Source organism: Mugil cephalus, chromosome 11 (genome assembly GCF_022458985.1).
Source record: "Mugil cephalus isolate CIBA_MC_2020 chromosome 11, CIBA_Mcephalus_1.1, whole genome shotgun sequence".
Classification (NCBI taxonomy): domain Eukaryota; kingdom Metazoa; phylum Chordata; class Actinopteri; order Mugiliformes; family Mugilidae; genus Mugil; species Mugil cephalus.
In genome coordinates, this window is record NC_061780.1 from 4,288,894 (window position 1) to 4,313,899 (window position 25,006).

The window sequence follows — 25,006 nt, forward strand, 5'->3', positions numbered from 1 at the left end:
TTTTTAACTGTTGTGGAAACTTGCTATGAGCTGGATTCTGAAATATGAAGAGAAGCCCAAATGTTTTTTTTTTTTTTTTAACTGTAGTGGAAGTTTGTTGCGATCACAAAAGCCTCCTTCTTCTGGAAACATCTCAGAGCATGAAAATCAATCCCTTAAATAAAGCCCCGTCTGTCAGCTGGATATATCTACATTAGCTTGAGGACTCAATTTCATTCCATTTAAAATCAACTTCGCAGCAGCATAAAGCACAACATACAGAAAATAACCTAAGTGCATTTGTATCGGTGTTGTTACAATCAAGATGTAATTGTCTTTTTTGTAGAATGAGCGCAGATACGTTGTTTATTGTTGTTGCTGTCTGTCAAAAAGGCTGCCTTAAATGGATCCTGGGCCCAGAAGCAGGAAGGAGCTGGTGCTTCCAGTCCACAGACACACCGTTTTTGTGTATCTCACACAGTTTTTGTGTATCTCACACAGCGCGCACTCTTTTCACAAAGAAGAGAAAGTTTGGTGAGAGCAGACGAGGGTGAAAAACTTCATCAAATCGTCTCGGAGATTTGCCGGCAGCATCTCTCCAACTACTGAACAGTACAATGTATGTGCTGAACCTCAACACAGAGAGAAATAGAGAGTGATGCACTGGTAACTATTTCCAGCATAATTGCCAAAGAAAAAAAGTTGTTGACTGAGTTCAACTTTGCAGATATAAACGCCTCGGGCCAATATAGAGTGCATGTGTAGATTCTTATGCTAAAATATTTTAAGCAGCCAGACATGTGGGGAAAATTTTGTGTAGATTCATTATGGAGGTTCTTAACTTGAATATGCCACCACACACACATAGATACTAACTTTGTTTTTAATCAGCTGTTAATTAGTTGTTCTCTAAATGTTCGCTACCAGTTGAGGGCAAGATAAATTGACATTAGTTGGTAACGAGGAGATCTGGAGCAAGGTTGTTGTTTACCTCACCAGAGCTGTTTTTTGACCCTTAGTGAACTCCTGTCGGCTCTAAATGAGACCTAACTTGCTCCCAGCCACAGAGGCGTCTGAGGAAAAACAATGTCATCTACGGTGCGGGTAGATGGTTCTGTGGAAACTCGGTGCCTCTGAGCTGAGGTCAAGCTGAGCTGACATTCTGTCTCAGGATGTGGTGGGCAAAGGGCATTTTGCGGGGGTAGTTCATCATTATGGATATTTATCAGCACGCTTTGCATCATTCTTGCACATTTTTTTGTTTTCGCACAAGCAAATGCAGGCACTCGGTTCTGGTCATTGGTCATCGCCCCCCACTGGGGGACGATAAAGTAACTTGAACTTGGTCAAAAGTTAGGGCGGGGTACTTTCAGACATTTTTTCAAAAAATTAATAGCTTCAGATGCTGATGTTAATCGTAAAATCTTTGGTTGATTAGACATTATTATATGTTTTTTGAATTTTGCCCCACAGTTTTCCCCCACAAATTTCAATTTCTTTAAATACACATTAACATGAATCCAACATATTTTAGCAAAGGGATAAATGGAGGCAGAATACGCCATCTATCAGTCGGCACTTCACTCATTCAGCATCACAGGAGCTGTCTCAACAGCGCACCGTTTCACACAGAGCGCCACACTTGCCGAGACCTGTCAACCTAAGCCTCCTGTACACAGTAGGCCCCGCCCCCATCGCATCACAAGGCCGCATATTACATGCTGACTCTGTCAGGTTCCCCACAATTGGCCGAGAGTCTATTCAGTCCCCATGTGATATCCAGAAGCAGGCTACAATATTAGCAGAAGAGAAGGACTCATACATTTTTGATTTATGTTTTATTTTCTTTATATGTTATACACACACCAGTTCGGTATGTTTTTGTCAGGTAGGTATACAGCAGTTGCCACGGCCACCCTACTGTGGAACATGATTGAAGTAAAAAATAAATAAATAAATAAAGAATATTTAAACCTATGTATTATTTCAATAGTTTAATATTGAATGCAAAAAAAGAAATGGCACTTGGCTGAGCTTAAGATGGAAGGTCGGGGGTCCCTACTACATCTCTCCACCAGGTTGGGGGTCCTGGTCAGAAAAGCGTTGAAGACCCCTGAACTAAAGATTTTTCACCAGTGTTTCCAGCCACAGCAGCTCTGATAAACTCACTGAACGATTCCTACAAGCAACAAACTGCACACAAGCAAAACTAGTAGCGACTAACTTGGGATTATAGTAACACATATAGTAGACACATGTTCCAGAGGCTGGAGAGCAAACCAAAGATGAGAAACTGTCTTTCTGCATAAATTAATTTAGCACAGAATGATGCCTTTGAAACAACTGTGTCATGGAGGTTTTAGTTTAATTTTCCTGCTACTGAAGTTATGTGAAGCAAGCATACTGAAACGTGTTTATAATGGATGCATCAGTTAGATTGGTTAATGATCTCATTTTCATAACTGGACGTTCCATATGTTATCGTGAATACAGCGTAGCATTAGGAGCTCAAGTGCCTCTTTTTTCTTCTCGGCACTTTGGGAGCAGGCAGCCTCCAGTGCCTCTGAGACAACGTGAAGGATGTGGCTCAGTCTGCAAGGCCAAATAGTGGGAGGCGTGTGAAGAGACGCAGAGGCAGACTGTTATCACAAAGTCAGGAGGAGGGAAGGTGGACCTTAGCGGGGTGCATAATAACCGCAGGGTGAGAGCGTAGCAACGTCCCACGAGACCCAAGCATTATCATAGAAGGCTTGGTGGAGGGCTGCAGCTGCATCCCCCACGAGACGGCGAGCGGAGACCAGTGCACACAATGCTGCTCGTGACGACGTGTGTGTCTATGTATCGCATCAAAAAGACAAGCTCTGAAAATAGGAAGATGCAGAGAGACAAATATTCTCTCAGTTGCAGCTCAAAAGATGGGATGTTGAGTAAAAGAGATGGAGGGTTGATGGGCTGGGTTGTACTTCAGCTATAATTTATCACCCTGGCAGTATTTGATTAATTATTCACCAGACTGGTAATTCACAAGTCAGTGCATTTAGATGAGACGTTTATGATACTCTTTTGTCAGTATGTGCCTGATGATTTTTAAGGAGATGCTCGACGCTGATTAATTACTGGGGTTTAAAGGATAAGTGTTATCTAAGACATAAAGTGTAAATCAGACCTGACCAGATTCAAAGTATCAGCCAATAGGCCATTCATTAATCCCTCACTCTGAACGGTCAGTGACGGTTTGTAAAACGTCATCCCTGGAATGTAACAAGAGTTGCAGCAGTAAAGTCAAAAAGACACTGTCGGTTAAAATAAAATAAATAACTGCAACAATCACAGTTCAGATTACCATGATACAAAAAAAAAGTTCCCTTGTGTTTTTGATTGCGGCTGAGAAATTAAAAGGAGCTCACTCAATGCAGCATAAGCCCTTTTTGATTAGTTTAATCACTTATTTTATGTGTCATTAGGGTGGCTCCAAATAACAACACTGCTCTGAGTAATGAATTGAAATGGGGACGTCAGTCTCTTGGAATATGCTAACATGCGGTAATGATCAATGTCCGCTTGACAAACCCTCATTAACTTGATTATGCAGTCCTCTTTTAGTTATAGTTCGATTGTTTTTTGACAAACCACGATAATCTGGACATGCAGTTTAAGAATAATGGGGCCAGTAAAACAAGCTATTGTTAAAGAAGCCAGACAATCAACAGCCTTTTGTTGTAATTTTGTTAACAACTGTACAACTGCTCTGAGAACTGCAGTTAAATCTGGCAGTTGAAGGGATGTGGCCGCCGACTGCAGCTCTTCATCTAACAGCTCACTTTCATTCTTATTCAATTACCCTCCTGCAATAACTCAGCTGATCTTCTCCTAAATGTGGCCGTCTAGTCTGTGGACACATTGTTTGGTGGGGTTAAATGCTCAGCTCATGCATTCCATTTCCTGTGACTCTCTCGTAATAAAAGTTTTAATGTGAAGCCTCAGCAGTAGGAAAAGTTTGGTTTTCCTTAGCATCCTCTGAAACCACCATGGTTTTGCATTCCTCATCCGTATCCTGGTGTTAATTTGTTCAAAGTTAGTTCATTAGTGTTTATAACTGTGTTATTTCCTGAAAGACACCCAGTTTCAAATAATTAAATTATATAAATACTGCAGCACTTTCATCAGTGGGTCATCATTACTTCAGTGATTTATAGATAGTGATGAAAATACATTCATCTAAACAATTTTTAACTCTTCAATTTTAATTCATAAGGGTGACACTTTAAAAAACAGATTTCTTCTCACTCTCTCTTCACTCCTCCACGCATGTTATCGAGCTCATTATTTGTGAGGCCTTCTCTTTTTATTGGTATGAAATTAAGAGCTCCATTTGCATCTAAGAAGGCTGTTTGTCATGCTCCAGAGGTTAGTGGTCATTAACGCTAATGTCATGTAGTGCTCTCATAGCTTGGACGCTGGTCAAGACCATAATTAATGCACAATAAGAATGAAAAAAAAAAAAAAAAAAAAAAACAGGAACAGCTGCAACTTTCTGTTCTGAAAGGAGCTGCAGGGAGAGAAGCAGCTGTTGTCCAGCAGAGGCAGTAGCTTTGACCGTGCAGTACGGTAGACGGACATGGATTGGATTAGCAGCATCAAATTGGTCCCTTTCATGATTTCTCCGTGTTAATTAGCAATGTTAAGTTAAATCACAGCCAGTAAGTGTGAATCACCAGCTCTGCTAGGAGAGGCAATCATCTGCTTAATTTTTATCCTTGGCTCATCGAGTCATTTTTTTTCTGTCACACCCGACTAATTTGGCTTTGAAATGTGGAAGCCAGTCGAAGCTTGGATGGCAGCAATGCTGAGAGTCATCTGCCCAGTGACAATGATGCCTCTTTATTAGCAGTAAATCATTACATTAACGCCTGAGCAGGACACACCACTGGGCAACAGTCTCTTCAGCTCCTTGGCGCACAGCAACATGGCGGCCATGCCAATCAGGCGCATGTCCCAAGCAAATCTGGGCTGAGTATGACAGCAATCTTTGCCACGCATGTGGAATACTCATCAGCAAAGAAACCAGTAGCAAATGCTGTCAGCAACCTTGCATGGTGCTGATGAAGCAGAACGCCTACAAGGTTCCACAGCAATGTAACCAGCAAGTCATTACCCTTGTTAATGAACTTTCTTTTCTGACTGCTTTCTCCTACAGTGAATTTACATTATGTAGAACAATTAAAATGATAATGTTTCTTCCAGTAATGTGCATAATTAAATATTTCACGTATTATTAAGGCAGTGTTTACATGCTTGCGTACAGTATTTTCAACAAGCAGTGTTCTACCAGCTTCCAGAAAGCTGGCAGATAACAGACAAACAGATTTAAAGTCAAATGCCAATTTGTGTTTCTTTCTTCTTGTACTTTAAGGCTGCAGTCCACACTCAGTGCGACTGCTGAGTGATTATTATGCAGATGGTCTTTCGGCTTCCTCTACAGCAGGTTGAGAAGAGAAACTGCAGGGTTAGGTTTCATCTAGGTGGTGGTGTTTGTGGTGTCGGTGCAAGATTTTGTTTCTTCTCTGCCTGGTGCTGTCTCCTAATTAGGTCCTCAGCATCAGCTCCGTGAAGAAGGGTGAGAAGAAAAAAGTAAAAGCAAGTGTTATTCACTTCACCAGATTTCTTTGTCACGCTTGCAGGAGAGCACTTACGCTCACTGCGGCGGGCATTAGCAGCCCTCCAGGAGAAGCAGCACAGATAAACCCAACTCTGGTGTGCAACTCTTAGTGTCTTAAGGGGAATTTAGTTATTTTGGGAATGATGTGGGAATGATGGAATTCAGTATTCCTTTCATGTTTTGTTCTTTTTTTTTTCCAAGACAATTAAACATACGCCTATATTTATGATTTCTTTCCTCCTGGATCCAAGTGAAGATATCTGTTTTTCCATAAATGTTGACAATGTTATTTTATCACTGATACAGAAATGGATACATGGGATTAGGATAGCCTCGAGGTTGGAAAAAATACATTAAAAGATAGGATCACAAGGCACTTGACCAGATGAACATAGAGAGATGTCAAGAGAATAAGTGCCATTGCAAAAATTTTATTTAATATTTGTCATACATTGACAGACCTTTTAAAATCCAACCAGTTTTACCTTGAGTTTCAGCCAGAGTCAAATTCAAGCAGTTATTTATCTTGACTTTCTGCACAATAAATGCAGCACTTGTATTTATATGAAAACAGCCTTTCAGAGGACTTTTTAATCTTCATTCTTGATATTGTGTTTGCTGTCAGATGATTGGATTGATTTACGCCAGCGTTTCACTGTTCAGTGTGTGTTCTCTGAGCCGTAGGGCTTTGCTTTTCTTTTTTGAGTTGATGTGATGGAGAGGCAAATCTGAACAGTTGTCCTATTTGCAAAAAAAAAAGAAGAAAATTACATAAGCCGTTGCTGAGAAATAGATTTAAATGCAAACGTAAACGGAAACCATTTGAGTTGTGCTCCCAGGATACAGTACATCTTCAAATCGGTATGAGTGGAAGTTTTCCATAAAGCATGCCGAGTGATTTATTGAGTCTGTACTGAAGTAAAATTCTTAATTGGCACATCTTTGTGAGGATGGATTCCATTCTCTTAATGTACCTTCTGCCACTGAGAGCCACGGTCGCTGGTGATAAATAGACACTCCATTCCTAATCACTGCCATTGTTGTGCCATTACTGAATGGGATACCTATTTCAGGATTGGAAAGTCAGCTCAGCTTGGCTGCCCCACCACAGTCAGCGGTGCTTTGTCACTGGAAACGTCTGCAGCATGCTGACTTCATAGAGTGAAACCTGTACCTTGCTTGTTCAGCTTCACATAAAACATGACAGGGACAGTGCATGCTATCACAAAAACAGTTCAGCATCTGGAAAAAGTTTCTTCTTCATTTACTTGTTAAGAGTTAAACATTCCACTGGCTCGTATTGTGGGAGAGCAGTAGGTTTTTGAACACATCAGAGGTGTGTACATGAGTCGTGTTTGAGGAAATCCTGCATAATTTTCTTCTGATTTCACTGATAAAAGTCATTATAGGATTCAAACAACAAAATGTTATCGAACAACATTCAATTTACTTTGGCTAGTCATAAATAAGTGCTTTTTTTATGCCAGAGGTTGGAATGATGAAGATTAGTATCTGTTGATGCATTTATATGGTAAATGTGAAGCTGGATCCCGTTAGCTTAACTTAGCAGAAGACAGAAAACACCTCAGCTGACTCTGTCTAAAGATACCACATTCTGCCTAGCAGCATCTCTGAAGCCCTATAATTACCACACACAATTTTGTTTGGGTTAATCAAACTTGACAAAGTGCGGAAACAATGGTCCTTATGCTAATCTTAGCTAACGCCTGCAGCTTAATATTTCCTGTAAAAGCACAAGACTTGTACTCTGTCTGTTGGAAACAAGGTGCAGAACTTCAAAGTAGTGCCAAGTTGGCACCTTGAATAAACCGTGCACTATTTCACTGGCAGCATCAGATATGTAGATGAATATACAAACACATTTGAGGGTTAGTGATTTATGCTAAGTGTCATCATATAAAATGTGATTAAGTGCATAAATATTTCAAAGAGGAGATGTATATGGAGATAAATGAAATCACTAAACAGGCGCCAATGACTCCCCATCTTGATGCTCAAAGAGGAGCAAATTGCCCTTTTTGGCACCCAATTACAGTTTCCTTATCATCCACACTTGAGATAGCAATTTCCTTCTCAATAGGTCTCTAAGTCAATGAGTATGATTCTGCTTCCACCTTCAACCGGCACGAGAGGCAGTAATTATGGTGACATATTGAGACGCATGCAGTGTTACCTCTTATTTCACGTTTCACTTGGGAAAATACATTCTGTGTTGTAATTGAAATGTTCCTCTCAAGCTAATGTTCTATGATACTAATGTGTTGAGGCATGTTGCATGTGTAACTTACCTCAGTGAATAGAGGTTGCTTTAGAATTTGACTTTTTATATCTACACCCATGGCAAGAAGTGAGGTTTGGAGAGTGAAGGGTTAGAAACGTTTTTTTCAGACCACAAAGTGTCCCTTCGACATTTTGCTGACATTTCAGATGTTCCCAGATTTAGTTTGATGGCACACGGTCACATGGAAGGAACCATGTCTATACATAGCCAGTTATTTATTGGACAAACAACAAAAACATAAATTAAAATTTCATTTTTGATACTTTTATTGGCCGAAGAATGAGTTGCTCCTGCCAGGCCTGTAATCAAGCTGACTTCCATTATAAAGGTACCATTATATAACTTGGATATGTTTTGTCTAAATGGTGTTCAATGGTGTTCCCTTTAGAAACTAAATAAGAAAAAAAAAACAAGAGGAGCGATAGAATTTTCAAAATAATACAGCAGAGATGCTTGAATAAAACTCACCGTGAACCAGTAAGCGTATTCTCCATTAATCGATGCCGCCCTGCAGTTGAGAGAGGCTCTCAGACAACACAACGGGCGACATGATTACATGGCTTTGACTTCTGGCTTGACTTTAAGAGGCAGGGCCATGTAGTTGATTTCTTTGGAGGGGGGAATTTCCATTACAACAAGTTTACAAAGACAGTGAGTGGGGAGACTCTCTCATAAGCAGAGGGTCACTGGTTCTATTCCCACAGTGACAAACGTGTCCATCAAACACCAGACTACCTGTCCCTGAATAGCCTTAGGCACGATATTGAACCGCTGCCTGAAACTGTGTTGGGTACATCACTCAAACTTTTCACTCAAACTAACCAGTACCGGTACTGACGCTTTGATGTGAGCAGTTAATGCTCATAGAATATACTGGCTTATTTTTCATCCGCATATTATATTGTTAAAGAACACAATGTCCTAATGATGAATAATGAGGTTAATCAATCAGTTTCAGTGTTGCTGTGGTGATCCATTATAAAACTGCAAAAATAATGCCCACATACTCAATTAACAATTTCTTTGCAAATCTTTTGGCTCTTTTAATAATAGAGTGTGAGAAGAGTTGTTGACCCATAGGCAGGCAGTTAGCAACCTGTGAGACCAGCCACCTGCCACTGTCAAAGCAGCCATACACTTACACAATAATGCATACCTTTAAGCCTAGATTTAATTCAAAACATGAGATATGTCAAACTTCACCTCCACGCTGTTGCCATTAATGGGAAAGTTAGATCTAAAGGTCAAGAAAGTCTTTTTGTACTACACACCGTAAACATGTTTATTTCATCATCAGAACTAGAGGCTGCTGCATCGTGGAGACATGGTACCACATCCCCTCCTCCTACCTGGACCTCGATTTCAAGCTAAAAGTACAACAAGTCAGTGGGGGATAAGGGTGTTGACATGCAGTTAGCTCCACAACTAGCTCTTACTGATAATTTCATTCTAATGAGATGCAATTCTTTACATCCGACACGTCGCAAGACAAGTAACATTGTGGTTGCTGGGCTGCATAAAGTTGTGTACATCAGAAGGAATCGGTGATGCACTGTCCACCTTTGTGTACACACCATTCAGTTACTATATACAAATAATATAAAATGACAAGCTGTTGGCTCATTCTACTAAGAGGTGCTGCTTTTTTCAGTGTCTGGTGTCTACTGTTATCCACTCATTGAACATGGGGACTGCAATTAATTTTGCACTGGTCCTTCATAGTGCACTCCATCCTGCTGCTTTAGTAACTGCTCAACCAAATCCTTCATTTAAGATAATCCTGAGCAATCCTGAGTGCTCTTATACGAGTTCCTCATATCATTAAAAAATAAGGACAACACCAGGGGTGTTAGAAATCAGACTTTTTTTGTTGTTGTTGTTGTTGTTCGTTTTCTCCACAGGCCTAATCAAAGGTGCAATTTATCATTAGCACCTTTTCTTGTTGATTTAATCTTTGTGTTTACTTCTCTTACACATCTCCAAAAAGTGTGTGGGCCACGTCCCCTCCTCTCTTGTCTATTGTGAACAAAAGTTTGGATTTTATGTCCTTAAAACTGAAAGGTATTGAGCTGTAACATCTGACAGAAAGAGAGAGTGCACTCTGTTTACTTTCTATGTGTGAGGCCACTTCCAGGAGACATGCAGATGTATTACGCCACCTGACACATCTATAAAATTTATTCAACTTGCAATGCAAATGGTCACAGCTGGAGGTGATAAATATTGTTTACATAATCATGCTTCTCAGACACTTCATGGTTTACGGTGCATGATAGGAAATATTTATGTAGACATCTGGACTATAGCTTACCCAAGGGCAATTAATCCACCGGATATCTTAGAATTATAAATTAAATAAAACCACGATGGGAGACAGAAAAATAACCGACGGTGTCTACAGTGTGTTCATTTTTTTTTCATAAATGCAGCTGTACTGCTTTACCCCTGACTGAGGCCTTGGCTGAAATTTGACAATTTGATCTCTCTCTCTTGGTTCAACAGAACGGCGAGGCATCACTCTTTGAGGTGAACATCCGTTATGTCGGCGGGTTGCTGTCGGCGTACTACCTGACAGGAGAGGAGGTAAGATTAATAGATGTCTGTTAGGCCTCTAGTCTGCTGCTTCCTTTATCTCCAACCAGCCCTGCAGTTTGAATGATGAACAGGCTGCCCGTGAATGTGAGAGCAGTGTGTTGGTGTGTATTAGTGTGTCGCCACTGTGCCCACGTAAAATGATCTCATACCATTTAAGTATTTTTATGTTGTGGGTTTTTTGACCCAAAACAATGCTGTTGGTCTAAAAGGTATGCAAATATACAGTATACATGTATTTTAATATTGCCACACGTCAAGGCCTGTTGTAACGGCTGAGCCAGCTCTTTTAAAAATAGGCTGCCTCAGTTTAACTGTTTACATGGACAGTATGTCTTCAACCCCGCTGTAACTGTGCCACATTGACATAATTGTTAATATGAAAATTAAAATGTTAGAAAGCCAATCAGAATAGGCTCCACCCACTGTAGAGCAACAAATCTGCTGAAAACTTATCAGATAAAACTTTTTTCCTTAACTTTACTGGCAACACTGAATTCATTCAATAGGAGAAGGTGACAAACATGAACGCATGTGTTCAACAGTGACCTGGCCTCCAAATTCACTAGATCCCAAACTGACCAGGTATGTGTGGGATGATCCACAGAGGCCCCTCCCCTCAACTAATAGCACCCAAAGGCCCCCACTAACAACATCCTGTTCCCTCAGAAGGCCCATGTCCATTCTCTGATGAGTCACAACTGTTTTGGGGGCACAAGGGATACAATATTAGGAAGGTGGTCATAGTGTTATGCCTGATCGGTGTTTGTGTCTATGATCGGATAAAGAAGTGCTAGATGTTACAGCTGCATTTGGTCGAAACTTACTTCATGTCACATTATAGTTTGATGAAGGCTTCCTACCAGTTTTATGTCTGTGTTGATTTGACTATAGATGTTGGAGGTGTGGAAAGTTGATTATCATCTACGAAAGGAGGAGAATCGTGCTTCCTTGTGACTCCCAGTGTGCCTCATTTGCATGGTTTGTGTTTTGACTGACTTGCTCCCTGCTGGTATTATTACTGCCATCATTTTAGTGTTACAGGGTTCAGGTCAGTGCTGGGTGGCTTGTGAACAGTTCACTTTCAGTCAGTGGGGCCAACATAATAATCAGAATCGACTTTACAGGCAGAGCATCTGTCCACATTAAAGGAAGCTCGACTCTAGCTGTATATGGTTGGTGGGTCCTTCCTTAATCATTGTTGGCTGCTTGTTAAACCACAGTAGTGTCTTAAGTCTTAGATACAGAAGCGGTGAGTGTGGAAGCTTTGAAGCTGAAACACTTCGTGCACATTTGGGATTGATTATGATGAATCTGTGTCCTTGAAGAAGCCAGAGAAGCTGCTCAGAGTGTAAAGGCCTGCCGTCACGATGGACAGCGCCCAGGTGCGAAGCCGTGACTCTTTATGAGTGTGAATCTTCGCCTTGCCAGAAAATGAGTACGAACGCTCCATAAACCTTGGCAGGATAAATAAAGGCTTAAAAATTGCCTGTGACAACCACACACACCACAAATGGTCCAGTTCATTATCAGTGCATTGCGAAGTCACCAGAGGTCATTGTGTCACTGTAACGAGCATCTGCTCGTAGCAGCCCTCTGGAGCGTGCACACATACCATACAGTGAAGTTGTACGCCTCTGGGCACCAGCTAGTGAAATCTGTGCAGAAGCAGAATTAATGGAGAGAGGATCCAGTGACATATGAACACTCAGTGGCTTTAATGGACATTGATTTGCAGGCCAAGAGAGTTTAGGGGAGAGCAGCATAAAATTGTCCGCCACTGCTAGATGAGTGAAATATGAATACATTACTGAAGCAGAATATATTGTTGAATCCATTATTTCACATTTGCGTGCCATTAATGCCGTGCCATGCAGAAAATATTCTTCCACTTTATTCACTGGTCCATGGAAATGTCTATATATGGCTCTGGTAATGGCAGTTTTCTAATGTGAACAGACTACATTCCCTGTGAAGCTTTTGTCTCGTCGTGTCACAAGGACATGAGCGCTAACTAGTTTGGGCGAAGGCGATCTATAAAAGAGACACCTTACTACCTCTTTATAACATTTAATCTTTCTCCTTTTTAACCTCAGTCTTTCGGTTTGGTGTCGCTATCCATCCTTTTTAGTTTTATTAAAGCTATTACCGTCCATATTCATTTGTATTGTTTACAGTGCACAATCTTTCTTGCAAGATGGAGCACACCGTCTCAGTTTCCTGACGAACGTATCAATACGCTTTACCCTGGCACAGATATCCATCACATGGCTGGGCCGTGTGCTTCCTGTGAAGGGTCCCTGACAGTGAGATTTATAGTTACCAGATCCCCTGGTCCGACTCATCCACCCATTAGGGACTTTTCCTAGGAGTTTGGTCTTCCATTCGAATGATAAAATCAACAGATTGAAGGTGTGTCACCACTGCAGAGACGTAAATCAACTGAAATACAGTCCAGGAGACTATTACGAGATTGTGGATCCAGTTTGACCAGGGGACATTGGGCAGCTGGTGTCGCTGTAAATGACTGCCGGGGAGCAGGTGATGATTATGGCTCCTCGTGGAACACAGTTTGCTGGAGAAGTGCTTGGAGCTGAACGGGAGCAACACTTGACCATTAATAACCTCCTGTTGTTTTGACCGGTTGGGCTGTGCTGTTTATGTGTGTGTTTTCTTGGAGCCCCAGAAGGCTTGCGTTTAAGTCTTTATGGAAGCGGTCCCCACATTAAATGTCTTGTTCAGACGGGATTTGCCTTTGCCACCCGGCTCTTTCATCATTCACCATCACGCGCTCCTAACCAAGCCAAATGGCTCTGACAGAAATGGCAATTGCTGCAGGTGTTAGACTTGTGTGTGCATCTACCTCTACGTCTGTTTTGGCCTTGTAGTTAGGGATGCAACATTTGTCGTCATTACTGATTGCTGGTGAGTATATTTAGTTTACTACTCCCACTAAACAACAATGTGACATTTCTGACACTTCATAGCTCATCATAGTGATTGCGTGACAGTTTTGCCATAAAACCGAAAGTTGTGCACAGTCATGTTTTTTGCGCTTTTTAATACAGTTTAAGCATTTGGACAGCTATTAACTGGTAGACTCTAAATGTAGTGCGCTGTACTGTAAATTGTAAGGAAAGGTCCAGATGAAGTGATCTTTTTTTTTTTTTACTAGTGGACATTCAAGGGTCTGGATGTCTTCATTTGTCTCCATACATACAGTACATATTTAGTAGCATGCACGTCTTTCCAGGTGCTTGCGCATATTCAATGCTCCGTGTTTGTATGTTAACTCGACCCCAATTTCTCCACGGCCTGCCTGCTGGAGCGCTGCATGCCTGCATGCAATCATCTGTGTGCGGTGTGCGTTTCATTTGTCAGTGCCCATTTATAAGCATGGAAACGTGTGTGGTTACGAGACCTTGTTGCCTCATCCCCTTCCCTCAGCGAGAACACAGAACAGTGAAGGGGAAAAAAGCGAAGGGAAAGGGAATGAATTCAATCAGCCTTGTGTGAAAATTGCCCGTGGGCTGAGCTGAAACAGCAGGGAGAGAGGGAGGCAGCAGCTGGCAGAGAAGAAAGACGCGTGCTCGCGTGCTCATCAGCGAGAGGAAGGAGGAGACGGAGGCAAGGGTGAGCAGGGGAGGTGAGGAAGACACGGGAAGGGTATTCATATGCTGATCAGCGACAGTGATCAGTTTGAGAGTGCAGGAGGAGGTGAGGGAGTATACAAGAAAGAGAGGTGTTCGTGGAGGTGACAAGAGACTGAGTCTTTTAGAGAAAAGAAATATATCCTCTTCAGTATTCACTAATGCAACTGTACACAATCAGTATGACATTGCACAGCTAATATTTTATAAGACTGCATAGAGATTAAGGGGATTGAAAGTTTTATTACACAAACAAAATATGTTCAGACGTCTAACAAAACGTCTAGCTTTAATATGACCGTGTTTTCTGTTTTTGATTTACATTTTTATTTGTCATCAAATGCACTACGAAGAGAAATAACCCATATTATATACATACTTGGAGCTCAGTAATAAAAGTCTTTTTGATAACTCGTGCCTGCCTTTGACCACTTGGACTCATAGTCGCCCTGTGAGTCAGGATCCTCCACAGACTCATCTTGTCTGTAAGATGTCGCCACGGTGATGCAGCTCAATTGGAAATCTGGTCTCAGGTTGGTTACTTTTCTTTCCAGGCTTGACCATTGTCACTGTCTGTCAGCAAAGTAAAATGTAAAGCACTTTAAAACTTAAAAATATTCTCTGGATTTATACCAAACTTTGTGAGGGCACTGTGCTGGTGCAGGCTGCTGTTTGTTTGACTAGTGAGAGTCCAGGGCAGTTCTCCCGTTGTTCAGAGAGGAACCTGCAGCAGGCCGTGACAGACAGCTGTCAGACCCTTTGTACGTGATGGACAGCTGGGTGCTCATCCACATCTTTTATTTATACACATATACAGCTCGCAACTGACTGCAGTTGAAGCTGTACACAAAATGTGGACGAAAGTTAGTTTGTTGCTAAATAAACAGGAGCTATAGAGCTAAATGAATTGCTTTAAATGTTTCTTGGTGAGATTGGAGGAATATATTTAATTTTTCAAAGTCTCATCTCAAATGTATCCTCTCCTCTGTGTGCGTGGTGGACTTCTTACTGTCCACACAATATACACAGAGGCAAAAAAAAAAAAAAAAAAGGAAGACAGATGGGGTGGACGATCAGTGGAAGAGAAAAAAAAAAGAGGCAAAGGGAGAAACAGAAATCACGCAAGAAAAAAAAGAAGAAGCTAGACAGAGAGACATCCTGTCCATGAAGTAAGAATTAGGAGTCAGACATTACAATCACTGGTAGCAGCCACAATATGAATCTCATTTTACTCTTGTTGAGCTGACAAATAAAGGTCAGAGCACCCGTTCTAAAAATAATTCGCTTTCGGCAAAACTATAGACAGCTACCGATATCAAGGTGTACATTTCCTTAGAGCTGAAATGCACCTGTGGTCCTCCCTCTAAGGAAATAAATGTTTTTCTTATCTTGTTCCCTGCTTATTTTTTATTCTGCATTAAAAACATTCACACGGGCAACCAGCCAAGATTTTTCAATCTACCAGCTTTTAAAATGTGGGAGGGACTGTTTGTGAATGTTGGGAACACGAGAACATTGTGTTGAACTAGAGTGGAGCAGCAGAGCTGAACACTGAATTACATTTCAGCCTTGGCTTTTTCTCCGCAGCATAGACTTCAGTCTTTATTCATGGCCATGTGGAATGGGTTCTTAAGAATATGATAATTTTAGATGTTTTCTTTTTTTTTGTGAGTTTGTTTTGGGTGGGTGGGAGTGGGGGGTGGTTGGGTGGTGGGGGGGGTGGTATGGTGTTTGCACCAGTCCAAGTTGTTTTCCTTCTAATTTGGGTGACCCACTTCTGTCTCCAAATATGGTTTTATTTTAGGTCATAACAGGAGGGAGGGCTCACTCACAGACAATATCACTATCACACACACCGCACTGAGAAATAAACTGCACGCTTGATGATGTTTTCTTCATTGCTTTTCTCTATTTATGTTAGTCTTTTACTGTCTCAACGTTATAAAGTCACATCAGTGACTGCCGCATGCATGAACAGACGAACGGAATTGGCTCTCGGACCCAATAACATGACCTCGGCTCGCCTGCTGGAGAAGCTCATGCAGACAAAATTTATATTCATAACATACCTAATGTGAACCAGTGTCTTTAAACTCAATCACCATCTTATATGCAGAAAGAATATGAAAGCGTACTCTCTTGCGTATTTCTCTCGATTTCTCTCTGCATCTCATTCTTACAACACCTCCAGAAATTTCCCAGCTCCCCAGATATTCTCTGCAGTGATACAGCTGAATTTAAATGCTTTCTTTTTTCTATAATAGATATGTTTCTATCATGATAAAGTCTTGATGTTAAGACCATATGAAACGGATATATTGAAGCTTTGAATGTATATTCAACCCTGTGGGCTCTAATTTCATTTGTAGTCCACAATGGAGCCTGTTTCTCAGTAAAGGCCCATTTTCATGGGGCACGCCCATCTAATGTATTGCCCATGCCTGCTTGAAATTTCAAACCTGGCTTCACTGAAGTGGGAGGAGCGGCACAGCAGAGGTGTCTGTGATGTGTTGGTGTCGAGGATTATTGGGATTTGTGCTTTTGCTGCCCACCTGCTCAGGCATGTTCAGGCTTTATCTTTCCTAGATTAAACAAACACGTGTTGTTCAAGAGCTTGCAGAGTGTTTGCTGTTGGCCATTTTGACTTAGAGATAAGTCCCTCATTATGTGCACATGTTGTCCTGGTGTGAATCATAGTCTGCAAACATGCATGTGTCTAACAACATGTGTGCAGTAATGAAAAGTGGCTTTGATATACAAATATACATGCATCTAACTAAAGCATACATATAGAATCTAACCATGATACAAGAGAGCGTACTTATGTTCCATAAGAAAATGACAATGAATGAATAAAGAATCGATAGAGTTGACACTCAAAATACTAATTGTTGAAATGCTTAATGGATATACAGACTGCTCATAAGGTTACTGTTAGAAGTATAAACGAGTGCACGGGGCACCAAACTCCATTACAAAGGCCATTACAGTTGGGTTAGCTGGTATGATGATAGAATATAAGAGGTATCATAAGCAGGTTTATATTGTATGTGGGTAAGGCTAAATATGACTTGGTTTATTCAAGAAACATGGTGACAGTGACAAGAAGCACAAGATACCTAATTTCATTTAACATTTAAACAATATCCTAAAGTCATTTTCTTGTCTCGGGTGCATATTGATCTCCTTCCTATAACCTGTAGGCGGTACAAGGTATAGTATTGCCTTTAATTGTGAAAACATTTCCTCTGAGCACAATCTAGGGTGTAATTACGTTTCCTATTATATCATCATCGATGAATCAGATTTTGGCCAGCAGGCTTGCTTCGCCTCTGGACGAAGCCTTATTTCTTACATTAAACACTTCACTTAATACCAGAACAACATCAAGCATGTCCTTTAAGCTAGTGTAATTTATGAAGCTCAGTGGTGATTTTGTCCCACCCACTGATGCCAGGCCCCACAATACCTCCTGGTAATGTTTCCTCCTAATTTGACCTCATTTCTAAGTATGCTGCAGTTGCACTGTTTGCTTTTGGCCACAGTATTACCCAAATGTCAGCTGCCAGGCCATATGCACCTGTACAATGCTGCAGAGACTGTGTGTTTTGAACTGTGATCTGAATTTATCTTTTGTAGACGTGCTTTGATGCTGTTTTTATCTGCTTGGAGCGATTGTGTGTTAGTTATTTTGCCCATTGTTTCTTTCAGATCTGTAGCTTAGACAAATGGAAAAGTTGTGTATTGTTTACTTTGAGGTTACCTCATGAGATTCGTTGCCTTTATTTTGTCTGATTCTTGCAGCAGATCCTTGATAGCATTTCAGTTCTGACGTGATTTGACTGTTCAAAATGATCAAAGCTGCATTTTTTTCTCCAGATTCGTCGCCCACAAATCAAGTTCAGCTCTCATGCTGCTCAAGTCTGATTGTAGAAGACCTTTCCTCTGTTTGAGCTTAAGCAGCCAATCACGGCCCTTTGTGTCTGTCTGCTGTTTTCATCTCTCTCCCATCACCTCCCTGCTGTGGCCATGCATCCCCGTGTAAAGGCTTTAGTTGCACTGGAGCTAAATTATGAGCCATGCTAGGTGATTTTTTTTTTCCCCCACAGTACAGTTAGTTACTGTATATGGGCAGCGGCTGGAATAAATCTGAGCCTCAGAGATCCAGACAGAGCCGATATTCATCAGAATGTGCGTGGAGAGGATCACTTTTCAGCCATCCTTTAGGGACAGACATGGATATAGTCTCCTGCCAGTTGAAGGGTACATTGCCTTTTCTGACACCACATCCCCCATTGCACTGACTGGCTCTTACATAAGCTGAGCTGAGAAGCAACGAAAAAAATGAAGTGTAGTTGAAATGGGAGCTATATGGTTAGCCAGTGGAGGTGGGGGGATGTAGATGGAGCTTATATATTGTGCAGACTGCAATGAGTATATCTGCATAGTGATTACGTAGAAGACTAGTGCTTTCCATGATGAATGTGTGGGATAAGTGTAGCTACAGATATTTGAAGCCAGGTGACCATAAATGTATTTGAAACAGAGATGGGAGAAGTGATTGGGATTATTTATGTGTATGCATTGCAATTTTAGGGAAAGACAATGTAACCACTTTTTTCAGGCTATACTAACTCAGCAAGGACTGCCCTGAAAATGTACACAGAGGTCCATAGAAAGAACATGAATTACTTTGGTGATTTCCTTACTTACTGTACTGTCCCCCAATTATCCTGGTCTGTGCTTTGCTCAGTACCGAGGTTTGGCCCAGATGATCTGGTTTACGGGCCTTGCCTTGATGTCCCAGCCTGCAAGCAGACTCATGAAGGGTCACTCACCTCAATTAATATCAAACATGTTTGACATTTAGGATTTAAAATGTGGATAATGTGCGTCAGTACTTCTACAACAAGCAATATGGGAAAAAAATAGCCCACAAGCACGTGGAGCAGCTAATGGCATGGTATTAGGTGGAGCTATCAGGTGTAGCTCGGTTGGAAGAGTGGGTTTTCGGTGAACTAGAGGGTTAGCAGTTCAATCCTGCCATATGCTGAAGCGTCCTTGAGCAACTGAATCCCCAGTTGCTCCCAGTGCCGTCCCAGTGCTTGAGTGCGTGAATGGATAGATGAATCACTGTGACTGTTAAGTGCTTTGAGTACCACTAGGTAGAAAATTGTTATAAAAAAAAAAAAATCACATGAGGTGATGCATTCAGTGTTCCCTGATCTTGAAAGCTAATATAAATGCTAACCAGTAGAGTGTATCACACGGTTCATTTTTAAATATTGAGATTTGAGATTGAGAGAAGGATATCTGAGTAGTTTCTTCTGAAGCGTATGACACAGTCCTGATAGTCTTAGCCCAGCTTTAGCCTCTGTGCTAATTAGCAGTGTTACCATGCTACACTAAGATGGTGAACATAGAGAGCATGATGCCTGCTGTTAGCATGTTAGCATTGTCATTGTGCTCATGCATTTAGCTCAAAGCACTAATGTGCCCAATTACTGTCTCATAAAGCTGCCAACAATCATGTAGACAACTATTATCATTCAGAGCTGGATGCAGCTGATCTGTGGTCTGTCAGTGTTCAATGTGTGAATAAATTGTTGTGCTATAGCCACATATGAATATCATAATTTTCCTTCAAATACTGCACTGTAGGACTCAAACTAAGAAAGGTTCTATATAATTACAGTTTAATTCTCACCATAATAATAACTGATGTTCAGTACTCATTACCTAATTATGGAATTGTCTGTAGTCCTTTAACACAAAGCCTGGTAGTTCATTATTCTTGCATTACACCAAAGTCTGGAGAACAGTAGTACAGTAAATGTAAATGAGCCATGCTTGTATCATGTTGATGTGTATGCTGTGAAAGTGCTTGTGCATTTTATCTGTTTGTCTCCTTCTGCTGAGGAGCTGAAAAGTGGTTTCGGAAGAAATTTCATTTCCTCAGATCAAAGTGGATCATCGTAATCGCACAGTAACCTGCCGCGCTCCGTATTCCCCGCCGCAGGCTTAGCGGTGAAAGGAAAGCTCCCTATCCAAACCCCTTTTCTTTTCCGTGTACAAACACCTAATCCCATTTGTGCAGAGTTAAAATAACTGTGCTCAGCTCCACTCTTACACCTTTCAGTTTTATTATGGAATTAAGAGGCACTAGGTAAGAACAACATCTCACAACCAACAGCTCACGCGTTTTGCATTATAGCTTGTTGAAATGTTATATGCATCAGAGCATGCAGCTTATTTAATATTTGTTAGGGTTGCATACAGTCAGCTAATAATAACTCACTCACTGAATGAATCTGTCACTCAACAATAAGCGACCAGCTTGTTTTCCAGGCCCGCAGCCAAGCTGAGTTTCTAAGGATTCTGTGCTTGAATTATAATATGATTAAGAACACAAATAGTGTTCTTAAGGCTGCAGGAAAAAAACACGGTTCTTTGCTTTTTGTGTCGTCGCCCTTGATATGTCCGCACTTTTTCTCAGACAGTCTGTTAGTTTTTGCTAGTATAAGACCTTCAATTAGTCTTTTGTAGCCCTGCATAACATTCATGCTGTTCTAATTGGACTCAGCCTGGGAGAGGATTGGCACAGGCCCAAATGAGCCCAAACCTCAGTAGAAGCCCTGATGAGAGATTGATGAAATTTCCGCGCTTCTTCTTTTTTTGTGAGCTTTCTTTTTTTTCTGAAGACTTAGAAGCCAGAGAGTTTGTGACACAGGGCAAACAAATCAAATCCAGGGGATCATTAGGCTGTTCTTAATGATGTCAGCCTTGTGGCATCCAGGCCTTTTCATTCAATCTTTGCATAGCTCACAGCCTTGGGCCCGTCCTTACAGGCTTCAGTGCTCCTCTCTGTCCATCAGCAATTAAAAGACGGGGCTATTTGTGTCCTCTGAGGATAAACTGAAAACATTTCAACAAAAGTATTCAGAATGAACTTTTAATTTCACCTAATGCTTACGGGACGGGGCACACTGAACTGCTCACAGACCGATCCGGGTCACATTAATTTAACATTTTAAGTCTGGATGATTACATAAGTTATAACTAGTTTACTAATAACATAATAATAATAATCTTGCAGACAGATTAGTCTGCAAGGATACAGAGCAGCTGGTGGTGTTGTCAAGCCGTGGGAAACATTCTAGCCCTCTAGGCTAATGTTAGCGAGCATAAAATCTCATCTCCGTTTCTCCTTGAAGAACAGACACCCCATGCTGAGTCATTCCAGCCGGTTTCTCTAACGCACTTGTTTAGCTGCTGCATTGTTGTTTTCACAAACCGGCTTGCAGATAGATGCTTTATGGCCACCTACAGGACTGGACCGTGGATCAGTCCTACCACAGTTACCGACATCACACATGGTGGTGCATTCAAGTGTTACATGATCTGGCACATTGATCTAAATAACATCTCAGTTTGTTTTCTGCTATTGTGAAATCATAAAGAAGAATATCTAAATATCTGTCTAAAAATCGGTCTAACTCCTGTAGTCTAAGTTCAGCTTGGTGCAAGCGTAACTTTTGAATGGTTCTTATTCCTGAAACACAAAAGAATCTGATTTAGTAACAGAGGCCTCATTACAGCCTCACTACATTGTGCAGCATTATTTAAGAGGTCAACAAGCTGGCTTTTAACAGTGAAACTATTGATCCTGGTGGCTTTGGCAGAAATCAATGGCTTCCTGGAAATAGAAATCTGTGTGTGGTGGGACTGGTGGCTGATTTGTCACTGTGATGCATACAGAACCTGTAGTTTTCCAGCCACACAGTAAAATAAATCCAGAAAAATAAAAAAGCTACTGAAGTCTAGTGCGAGCTGAAGCTGGTGGCGTCTGACTGTGTTGAGCCTTGCACAGCGTTTCTTTTGTTTCATCATTATGTCCTACCATCATTCGTAGTGAGTTGTCAAGGTGTGCAGATGCAGCTGTAATATCAAATCAGAAGTTGCGATATTAAAAAGAGAGCCGGGAGCCAAACTGAGTTTTGCCCAGGGTCTTGCTTATTGTTTTGTTGAAGCAAAAGTGTGTGTCTGGAAGGGGGGAGGGGGAGGGAGGTTTAAATTGGAATTTAAATTGATAATGTTTGTTTTTCCAGCCCTCCAACTGACGCTGTGGTACCTACTGTCAGAAGGTGTTTGGAATTCAGACAGTGTTGACCATAAATGCTTTTTATTCAAAACAACCCCATGGAATTGGTTTGGGTGGCGGCCTCTCAAAACACGAGCTCAAAAGATAAACGTGCGTGCCATTGTGAATTTGTACATCTTTGTGTGTGTGTGTGTGTGTGTGTGTGTGTGCGCGCGTGTGTGTGTGTGTGTGTGTGTGTGTGTGCACAACACAGTAAGCCTTTGCTAAGCACATTGAATATAATGGCCCAAGGAGTCTGCCCGAACAGGGGACAGGACGGCCGCAGCCTCACAACAAATGAGCCAGAGTAGAACAGCAAACATTGTTGACAGCTGAGTTGAGACTAGAGGAAAAGCTGCAATATTGCCACAGAGGCAGCATGACAACAGCATGAAAAATCGTCCAATTTGGTCTTGAGGACTAAGTCCGTCTTACGGAATTTCATTTTTGCTGATTAATGTCTCTTTGCCATCTCCACTGTTGCTCTGTACCGCAAGCTGCCTCAGCTTTTCAATTTCAGATGTAATTCAATGTGTGTTTTTCATGAAGCCGCGCCGGCCATTAATTAAACACATAAAAGGCAACGCATTAATGGCGGGGCGGGGTAGAAAGCCTTCATGCAGTAATCAATTATATGATAAATAATGAATAAAATCTCACCATACGCAGCCGGGGGAAATTCAATTATTTATCATCCTCACTTCTTCCCTGGAGGAACCTTCTCGTCTGTGTAACAGCTCAGGTAAATTATTGGCTTAACGTCTTCACCGTTTGACGCCTGTTGGTTTGTCTGTGGAGCGGCAAGCCTTCAGCCAGACACCCCACATGAATGCATACGTAGATGCATGTAGGCTGATGCACATGCACCCGCAGTTTATCTTTATCCCAGGCGGAGGTGGCAATTGATCTGTTTCTTCATATTTAGCGTAACACAATTAGCTAATGGATTGGAGCTCTCTGAACTGCGAGCGGAGATTTGGAAGCACTCCCCTCGGAGCGGATGATTGGGGAGGATGAATGGGCGTCAGGGTCGAGTCTGCTGAGCCTCGATCCTCCTCACCAACAAATAGCTCCTTCCTGACTTAAATGTATCATTATGGCTGCAGTGCGCATCCTTTTGCTTGCTGTGTGGGTAATGGAGCCGGGTCTCGCTGCAGCTGAGACGTCCTTCAGCCGTCAGTCAAAAGGACGTGTCCAAATACTGGTTCCTGAGAGGTGCAATGATGATATACTGCCTAAGATAAAAAAAAAAAAAAAATGAAATTGAATTTCTATCAAAGTTGTGGCCATGACTGAAGACCTTATGTTTTGCGCTGGCTCCCTTTTTACCTCCTTATTTCCCTCTTTTCCTTCTGTTGTGATCTAATTTACTCCTCCCTCTGTTTTCCTCCCTCGGCTTTATCTTTTATATCTCGGTTGAGGCAACACTCCATGTCCCTGCCAGTTGAATGCATGGCTTCTCTCCTCTCCCCTCCCTTTGTATTCGCCTGGTGCAACTCTTAGCTGCACACAAAATGAGATTGCCCCGGGATACAGGAGTCAGCTCACAAACTCTACCTGAGGTAGTTACGCTTCACTGTGCGTCTGAAGAAAGACGGGACGCAAACAGAAGGTCCCCTTGGACCTGTGAGGGACCCTGTGTTCACAGCGCGCCTTTGGCTAGCGCACGTCCATACATCTCGGTGTTTGGACTTCTCCCTGTGTTTTCTCTGCTTCTCTGGCTAATTGACCATCATACATGGTCTCACACCAAACAAAACACAGTGATATACTGCCCAGGACTACGGTGTGACCTCCTGTAGATTTTTGCCCCCCTTCAGTGATTGTTTCAGTTGCAGTATCTACAACATAATCTGAGTTCACTGTCCCTTGTGGCTAAGAGCAGAGCAGTTCAAATAGAAACTTTTTATCAAAGAATGCTTCAGTACACTTAATCTTGTTCCTTCCCAACTCTTGTTATCTGCTAATACAAATCTCCCTGGTATTTCTTCCATGAGTTATCTGTTGCAGTGCTGCGGTCCGTCTGGATGAAGAAGTGAGATTAAAGCATAGACTTTTCCACAGCGATCTCTCCTGATAGATTGCTCTCACGCTTTTGGCAGTTACAATTATGATTTCTATTGTGAATTTGTCCACTTGATTGGATTCTCTGCATAGAATGCTTTTGAACCCCACAATCTCATGCCGCAGTTGGTGTTTTTGTAGGTACGGCCAATAGTTGACTGACAGCTCACTACTGCTGCTGCTGCTGCCGACATGCAGCTTGTGTCAGGACCATCCTGTGTAACTGTTTGCAGCAGAGTGTATCATCTCTCTGGGTGGCCTGATTGAAGTCAGAAAGCACATTTAGTTATGGCAGGCACAGATCATGCTTTGAAGGAAACAAAAAGGGTCTCCCTTGGAAAACACAAGCTCAGAAAATCAATCCTGAGTGTTTTACAACTGTGACTTGCAACAGTCACTGCGCGGGTTTTGAAAGAAATTCACCTATCAGTCACAACCCAAGGTCTGAGCAGTCTGCCTGCCTAGTCATGCAGGAAATACAATCTCTGTGTGGTCACACTGCACTTTATAAATCCAGGGAAAGCTTGTAGTGTGGAGTTCAAAATTTTTTTAAGCAATTTGCAGCTCTATATTTACACGTCCTCGTACACTCACAGCTCTTTGTGTTTCACAACACAAAC

General features: G+C 41.7%; 1 protein-coding gene across 2 annotated transcripts in view; it reads left to right on the forward strand.

Moving 5' to 3' along the window:
- The window catches only part of LOC125016770 (mannosyl-oligosaccharide 1,2-alpha-mannosidase IA), a 171,005-nt gene that overhangs the window by 106,005 nt on the left and 39,994 nt on the right, over positions 1-25,006 (forward strand). For both annotated transcript variants that reach the window (XM_047599453.1, XM_047599454.1), the window contains exon 4: positions 10,443-10,523. In XM_047599453.1, coding sequence (XP_047455409.1) covers positions 10,443-10,523 — 81 coding nt within the window. The remainder of the gene's footprint in view (positions 1-10,442; positions 10,524-25,006) is intronic.